Genomic DNA, 8,204 nt, shown 5'->3' with positions numbered 1-8,204 from the left:
ACCACATCCGTGCCAACTATGTCACAATGCAGGATAAATCATACCTGACAAATTGCCCTGAGCTTCCACCAATTGAAGAAAATAGATGGAATTCAGAGAGTGGAGGGTATTTTCCAGTCAGGTGTCTTGGCCCTCCCTGCTCCAAAGGCAGTACTTGAGCTCACCAAAAAATGGCTGCAGCTGCTCAAGTAACCTGCCTTTCACTCCATGGTGGAGACTGTGTGAACACTATTAGGTTGGACATTGAAGATGACAATGATGAAGACAATAGATCCTGCATGTCTGAAATTACTGCATTGTAGTGAATCTTTTTGGGCATAACTGACCATGGGCTCTTTAAGAGGATAGGGTGAGGGTTTTGGGGTGACAATAACAAAGAGGTGTGTATGTGTGTGTGTGTGTGTGTGTGTGTGTGTTGTGTTGTCAGTGTGAGTGCAGTGCAATAAATGGACACGTTAGTGAGAAGTTGCAATACTTTCATTATGTCAAATTCTGTGTCTGGCCCTTGCCCTTCCCCTGTTCTACCACACTTTGCTCGCCCCCCTCCCCTCCTGTGAACCTGATTGTCAATCTGAACTCCTCCCGGCTTCACAGCTGTGAGCTGTTGCCGGATGACTACCTAGTTGTCCTTTTATGGTTCCCCTGGCATCACAGGGATCTCCATATATGGGCATAAAGGGGATTTGGTTCCCTGACATCACAGTGATGTCAGAGCGGGATGCCAGAGTGTGAGAGTCAATCAACAAAAAAGCGTTACCCGTCCAGACAGACAGATAGATACGGTCAAGATGTGACGGTTCTGATAGTAAACTGTGACCTATGGTCGCAAACTGCGACCTATGGCCGCAATAAACCCAGGATACATAAAAACATTCAAAGTTTCAGTTTCAAATGTAAAAAAAAAGATCCCATCAAGATTGGCAGGCCCCCTGTAGTAACTCTGAGGACCCAGCAGGGGTCCCGGACCCCCTGTGGAAGACCCCTGGTATTTGCTACTACTCATTTTTGTTTTCAGAGCCCAGCTACAACAACTTTTATGCTTCAATTATGATCTAATTTAACATTGTTCTGGAGCAGTAGCAGAGCGATTACTGAGACAGACCCCTAGACACCCCTAGACAGGGGTCTGTCTAGGGGGTCCCAGGTGAGGAAAGACCCCAACCAAAAGTCAGAAAGGTTATTCTGGCTGCTTTAAAAGTCTAATAAATGAACTTGGGATGTTTTAAAACCTACAAAACAACTCTAATATTATGAAAATCGGACATTAACTGGCTAGCGTACTGTTCTGGGAGGTCCCAAAATAGATAACCCCCAGAAAGGGGGTGGGGGTCCAGAACATTTTACATCCATCATTCATTAATTCGATTCCTTGACCCAGAAAACATAGGATTAGCATGTTTAATTACGTTTCTAGGTTGTCTAGAAGCCAAGATAGCACAAATTGTGTATTTATGTCGGCCATTTTGAACGTCCAAAATGGAGGCTTTGCAGGTGTCTGTGCAAATGCAAACAAAGATTTTTGGATTCCCCATGCTCTGAAGATTCCAAAAATGTATAGTTTTACAAATCTCCAAAAAAATCCAACGAATAAACCTTTATTAACATAGCGGACCTGACTAAGACTAGACATCCAGTATCAGGGTCTTATTATGTTCAAAATAAGCACACCATAAAGCCCTTTGCACACGGGCGCGTTTAACCGCACGGATAAAACGGACAATATCATTTTTTGAAAAGAAAACAATGATTCTCTATGACCTCATGCACACCGGCTCCGAATTAGCCGTGCGACGAGTGGCTGCCGCCGTGCGTTTTTTTTCTCACGATCGAACCCAGTTCGATTCGTGCGTCTTGTCGCATGCGGTAAAAAACTCATCACTCCTTTTATGACTCCTTTTTGGATCCGCAGCGCCGATTCCGCACAGCCTTTGCACACCAAATCCAATGCGTTTTATTCATGCCGCAAACGAAAAAAACGCAACTGTCCTGTGTGCAAAGGGCTTAATGCTGTGTAAAACAGAACATCTAGTTTTTGTCACGGACACAGTTGTCCGTGTACAGACATATTGATGACCTCTGAACATAGACAGTACTGCCCTACAAAGCCAGTGCAGTAGGCCTATATATGTTTTTTTTTTTGACTCACCAACTTATTAGAGGATCCCAAAGGTCAAATTAGCCTTTGTGATTTTGGGTGATAAACAATTACCTCAAGAAAGAGATACACAATCAGCGTAATATCACTTATATAGTATGCTAATATCTCATTTGGCTGACCACTTGAGACACTTGAGACTTTAGACTTCCCCATAAGATTCAATACATTTACCCCCAGTGATTCCAGATTGGGACCCCATCTGGAATCACTGGAGGTAAATGTACTATATATATCTTTTTTTGTCATATGCGACAAAAACCTAAAGATATTATTGAACTGAATTCTCCATGGCTTGAGTAATCAATAGGAAAAAAACTACTCCACTAACTTATCTCAGGGACAGGCCTTCATTTCCCCATCCTTTGTGTGTGTGTGTGTGTGTGTGTGTGTGTGTGTGTGTGTGTGTGTGTGTGTGTGTGTGTGTGTGTGTGTGTGTGTGTGTGTGTGTGTGTGTGTGTGTCTGTGTAGCAGACAGTGGGCGGTGCTACAGGATCGAACCCGGAACCATCGCTGGCATCGTGTGTGCAGACGTGGTTCTGACCGTGGTCATCGTTATCGTCACCTACCAGTGGGCCAGCAGGAGGCGCCAGAGGAACGACAGTGGTAAGGCTGCTTATTCTGGACGTGTTGTTAAAATGCTATCTCCGTTCCTACTCTCACCACCACGGTCATGAAGTGTGGGCCATGACCGAATGTATAAGATCCCAGATACAAGCGGCCGAAATGGGTTTTCTCAGACGGGTGGCCGCCCGACCTCTAAAGGGCTTTGCACACAGACACGTTTTTTCCGCTCCATTGAGAACGCTGGTCAGGCCATAGAGCAGCTTGATGCAAAATAATATCTGATCAATGTGTGTCACAACTTTTTTTTTTTCTCTGAAAGAAGGGGAGCATACCTTTCCACCAATATTCTTTTTTCATTACAGTGATGACTCGACCAGCTTAAGCCCGTATCAGAGTGTACGGTGGAGAGCTATCCACCGGTGGAAAGCTTTCCACCTCAAGTCAGAAAATAAGTGCAGGACATCATAGTCACGGCCCACGGTGAAGTCCTTTACCGTCTAGACCGGTTCAGGTCGACCAATCAGTGAACGGGGTGTAGAGCCTGTCTGTCTGATAGTAAAAACAGAGAGATGTGTTGGAACTCGCGGTGGAAAGCTCTCCACCGTGAGGAATGATGTAACGTTGTAGTTTCATGGCTCAAAAAGACTCGAAAAGACTACACCGCGGTGTAAAGCCTTCCACCGCCCAGGCGACTATGATGCCGGCTTTAGAAGGGTATACATGCCAAAGCAGCCATGTGCACGCGCCCATGTGTGCAACCTCTCGGCCTTAGTGCGTCTTACTGGTTTATCGTAACTACGTAGCTCTGGATGAAGTGTGTCTGAAAAAATGATTACATTACATTACAATGTAAGATGGGGTGTGTTTGTGTGAAATGTGTTGTTTTCATTAAGACAATAAGAGGGGGGTAGGGAGAGCAAGAAAAAAAAAAAAAAAAAGAAACATGTCAAGCATAGAATGGGCACACATAAAAAGATATATTCGTCACTGTCTGGCCAAAACTTCTTAACTCAATTTTTGAGGGTGCTTTTTTGGCATAAATCAGTGCTATTGAACACCCTTTACCTCAAGTAAGTGTTGGTTAAAATAATACTGAACCAATGGAAAGTAGTAAAAAGTGCCTGGGACAAAACCTTTTTACTCCACACTTTCTGCCAAACCAGCTAACTCCACCCGATTGGCCCTCTCTTTTTTTCTTTTTTCATAAATATGTGCTATTGAACACCCTTTACGTCTGTGTGTTGGTTAAAATAATATTGAACCAATGAAAAGTAGTAAAAAGCCCTTCGGTCAAAACCTCCTAACTCCACTTGAGCTCATTTTCCCGAAAATGAACATTTTGGAGTTAGGAGATTTCAGCCCGACAGCAGAGATATTCATTATGTACAGTATATACACATGCACCGTTTATGAGCCAGTCAAATGAATAATCTCTCTCTCTCTCTGTCTCTCTCTGTCTCTCTGTCTGTGTGTGTGTGTGTGTGTGTGTGTGTGTGTGTGTGTGTGTGTGTGTGTGTGTGAGTGTGTGTGTGTGTGTGTGTGTGTGTGTGTGTGTGTGTGTGTGTGTGTGTGTGTGTGTGTGTGTGTGTGTGTGTGTGTGTGTGTGTGTGTGTGTGTATTACAGCTAATGAGGTGTACATGAACGTCAGAGCCAACTGCAAGCCCTGACCCCCTTCACTGTAGTGTATTGTACATATTTCTTCCAATTCAAAGCCAATTCAATGCCACACATTGTCCTACCAGTTTCACATTTAAATCTATCAATGGTTCAGCTCCTTCCTATGTTTCTGACATGCTAGAACCATACGTACCTAGAAAGACTAGTAATAGTCTTTGTTTATTTCCTATGTATTTGTATTTATACACAGTTAACATAGGAACATAAATGCATTTGAAATTAAATAAAAAATGAAACTTTTCAGGATTCCAATTCAAAAATAGCAAACATAGCAGATCTTCAAGCTCAAAACGCATCGCAGTGCGACGCGTTTTGAGCATGTAGATCAGCTATTTTTGACTGTATTATGCAGTGTGGCCCTCTGGAGTGTGTGTGAAAATATAGTGGCCCTCTCCAGCATCAAAGTTGCCCACCACCTGACAACCGTCTCCTCACTGAACACTGGATACATTCTAAATCAGGGTCTGGTCCCACTCTGTGGAATTCTATAGCAGCTGATCTAAGGTCTGTTACAACAGTGTCTTCTTTTCAAAGCAAATTAAAAACCTCAACATTCTCACAAGTGTTCGGAGTGTGTTGTTAAACTGTACTTTCATGTTTTTAATCGATTTTTATGTAATTGGCATCATTTTGTGTCATTGCTGACCTTTGCATTTTCTTTTTCTTTTTATTTTTAGTCTTTATTTGCTTATTTTCTTTGAAGCACATGAAGTCTGCGCTTGTCGTCCTTTAATATATTAACCACTTGAACCCCAGCGTCCATATTCTGAGAATTTTAGCCAAAAATAGCCGATCTACAAGCTCACAACGCCTCGCGCTGCGAGACGTTGTGAGCTTGTAGATCGAAGACACCAAAAGAGTTTTGGTGTAGAGAGCAGACTAAGTACAGAGTGAAAGGTCAAGTTTTTTAAGTATTGACGGTTCAAGTGGTTAAATATCTGGAAACACAAATTGACATGAATCCAAAATACACTGATGATTGTGCTGTCAAAAGATGAAACTATATTATGGAATCTATGAACAGGTTGCGGGGGTCCCTGCTTCATCTCTCTCTCAACTAAGGGGTCCTTGGCCTGAAAACGTTGAAGACACCTGATCTAAAGATCATAGAATAGAAGAGCAGGTAGACTAAATACTGCAGACAAATTGTATAAGTTATATTGTGCTAGCAGGCCCCACTTGGCCTTTGGGGTTGTCCATTTATTTAGGGTACAAAGGCCAAATGCCAGGGCAGGAACACCATCAAATAAAACAAGATTTTAGTATTTAATATATAAAAATCACACCCAATGTGAAGTGAGCGGTGGTCGTGCTTGCGTAACATCTTCAGACTAGGATTTGAGTCTAGGATGTACAGGCTATGCTACACACACACATTTTGCTATGGCAAAACGCTGAGGAAAAAGGCTACAGACATACGACATAATTATGACATCACTAGACAAACATGATGCTACGTACACACATTTTGCTATGGCAAAACGCTGAGGAAAAAGGCTACAGACACACGCACAGCCACCTATAGGAGCGGTTTACCACCGCTCAAAAATACTGGATTGTTTTAAAAATGGGGACTCAACACGACACCGGTGTCTACATGACACTGGTGTCTACTGTCTACATATTGACAAGACAATGACAGAGGAGAAAGTAGTACAGTCAGTTGGGGCATTAAGACCACTGTGGTCTCAGGTCATGCCACTGGTTTGAGGGGCACAAGGCCAAACTGAGGGGCAACGACGGCCATGGCCTTCATGGCCTCCCTGAAATTCCTGCCCTGGTTAGCATAATACAATACAAATTGTATAAGTTATATTGCATAACAAAATATTTTACAGAAGCAGTTCACCCCACAACAAAATTGAGGTATTTTAGTTTGTGTCGCATTCCTGAGTCTCTGGTCTCCTACAGCAGTGGTCCTCAAACATTTTCATGTCAAGGACCCCCAAATTGACACTTATTAGCCCGTGGACCCCCACTTGAAAAGATATTCCAGGGACCCCCATAAGAGAAGCATTTTACAGCTCTAGAGTGATTCCCGACCATTCTAATTTCAAGGACCCCCAGTTTTACGTGCATTAGGGTTACTAACCCCAATTTAATGGCATTTCTATCTCTGGGACCCCAATTTATATTGTAAAATCAATGTTAATATAACTCTGAGAGTGTACAAATGGAACCAAATGGACCCTGACGGGTACACTGAGTTACATACCCATAAGGGTCCATTTGGTTCCTAACTATCATTTAGCTGGGGAGTGGGGACCCCCTGGAACTACCTGAAGGACCACTGTCCTACAGAGCAATGACCCGCTCATCAAATGATTGGCTTAGGAATAAGATGAAATCATCAATTCAATGCTTCATGCATGCAGTGTGTATTACTTGATAGAAAATAAGTCATTTTTGAGTGAACTACTCCTTTAAGTGTGGCTTGTGGGTTTTATATAAACATTGAACCAGTGAAAAGTATTAAACCAGAGCTAGTCAGTGAAAACTAACGAGGTTTCCACCTGACATGAAGGTGACAATAATATATATATCTTTGTATTTGTCATCCGGAATCAATGGGGGAACATTTACTATAATAACATTTTTGTCTTGGGAATGCGACAAACACAAAAACATATTATTGAACTCAAGTCTCCATGGCATGAGTAATCAATAGGAAAAAAGTCATTGGGGTGAACTAGGCCTACTCCTTTAAAATGAGTTCCTTTTTCCACTGTCTTTGATAACAGGCTGATGTTGTTATTTTACTGCCTTTAAACTGTGACCAAAAAAAAGTGTGCTTTAAAAACCTCTTTGGAGGTTAACCTTTTCTTTTTTTGCATTCATGATACATTGTCATGTTGAACTATTAATAAGGATTTATATTATTTTGGCACAAACCATGTGAGAAATCAATCCGACAACATACGTGTGCCCTCTTGTGGTGAAACAGTGCAACTGAGATAAGGCTTGCTGACTCTTTGCCTCCTGACAGAGCTGCCTTCAACCCTTACAGTATCTCCCTTGATTGTCTTGTTTTTAATGTATACGCTATCATTGTTTTTCATCCACTCCATGTATTACTTTTATTATGTGAGTTGTTGTACTGCTTTTGCGTTGCTGATTCTTCTTTGTATTGCTGATTCTTCTGTCAAGCACTTTGTGACTTTGTTCTTAAAAAAGTGCTATACAAATAAAGTTTATTATTATTATTATTATAACTGCATTGCATTATGAAGAGTCACATTTCCACTTTGATTGATCATATGATTTATTATGTGTGTTTGTTTGATTGATTGGATAAAGGATCCTCAGTCTGCTTGCTTCTTGAGTCTTACTAATTAGATTTGGATTATTATTATTATTACAAAACATACATTAATGACTTCAACCCTACAGTATACATTTCGGCCATTTGAAAATAGCTGATCTACAAGCTTCGTATGTGAACAAGAGACTTGCTTTTTATCAGCTCAATGAATCAGTAGATCATACAAAACTAGAGATACTGTTCCTCCGAAACAGTGTGGGCTCGCTCGTGACTATATTCTGCAGCGTGCTAACTGTCATGTGAAGCTCAACCAATACTCCAGCTAACACCACTCCCAGATTTTCCGCACCTCATTGGCTAAGGGCCCTGCCTTTGTACTGTCTGCGGCGGAGCTCACGCGACGGAACTCACGCGACAGAACTCTATCGCCTTTCAGGCGAGCCCACAACAATACATAATACAATGACATGTCAGTAGATGTCAGTAGAGCATCAACAGGTATATTTACAGAGAAACAAGGGAGTGGATGTGGTGTTCAACTC

At 42.0% G+C, this 8,204-nt stretch overlaps 1 protein-coding gene across 1 annotated transcript in view; it reads left to right on the top strand.

Annotated features, from left to right (window-relative positions):
* hcst (hematopoietic cell signal transducer) overlaps positions 1 to 4,522 on the top strand; it is a 12,905-nt gene extending 8,383 nt beyond the window's left edge. The window contains exons 4-5 of the mRNA XM_080745829.1: positions 2,627 to 2,761; positions 4,347 to 4,522. Of these exons, the coding sequence (XP_080601955.1) occupies positions 2,627 to 2,761; positions 4,347 to 4,390 (179 nt within the window). The 3' untranslated portion in view covers positions 4,391 to 4,522. The remainder of the gene's footprint in view (positions 1 to 2,626; positions 2,762 to 4,346) is intronic.
* The last annotated feature ends 3,682 nt before the right edge of the window (positions 4,523 to 8,204 follow it).

The sequence above is a fragment of the Nannobrachium achirus genome (assembly GCF_963921795.1).
Source record: "Nannobrachium achirus genome assembly, chromosome: 2".
NCBI lineage: Eukaryota > Metazoa > Chordata > Actinopteri > Myctophiformes > Myctophidae > Nannobrachium > Nannobrachium achirus.
The sequence above is the reverse complement of the archived record's forward strand: the minus strand, read 5'-3'. Positions and strand labels throughout refer to the sequence as shown.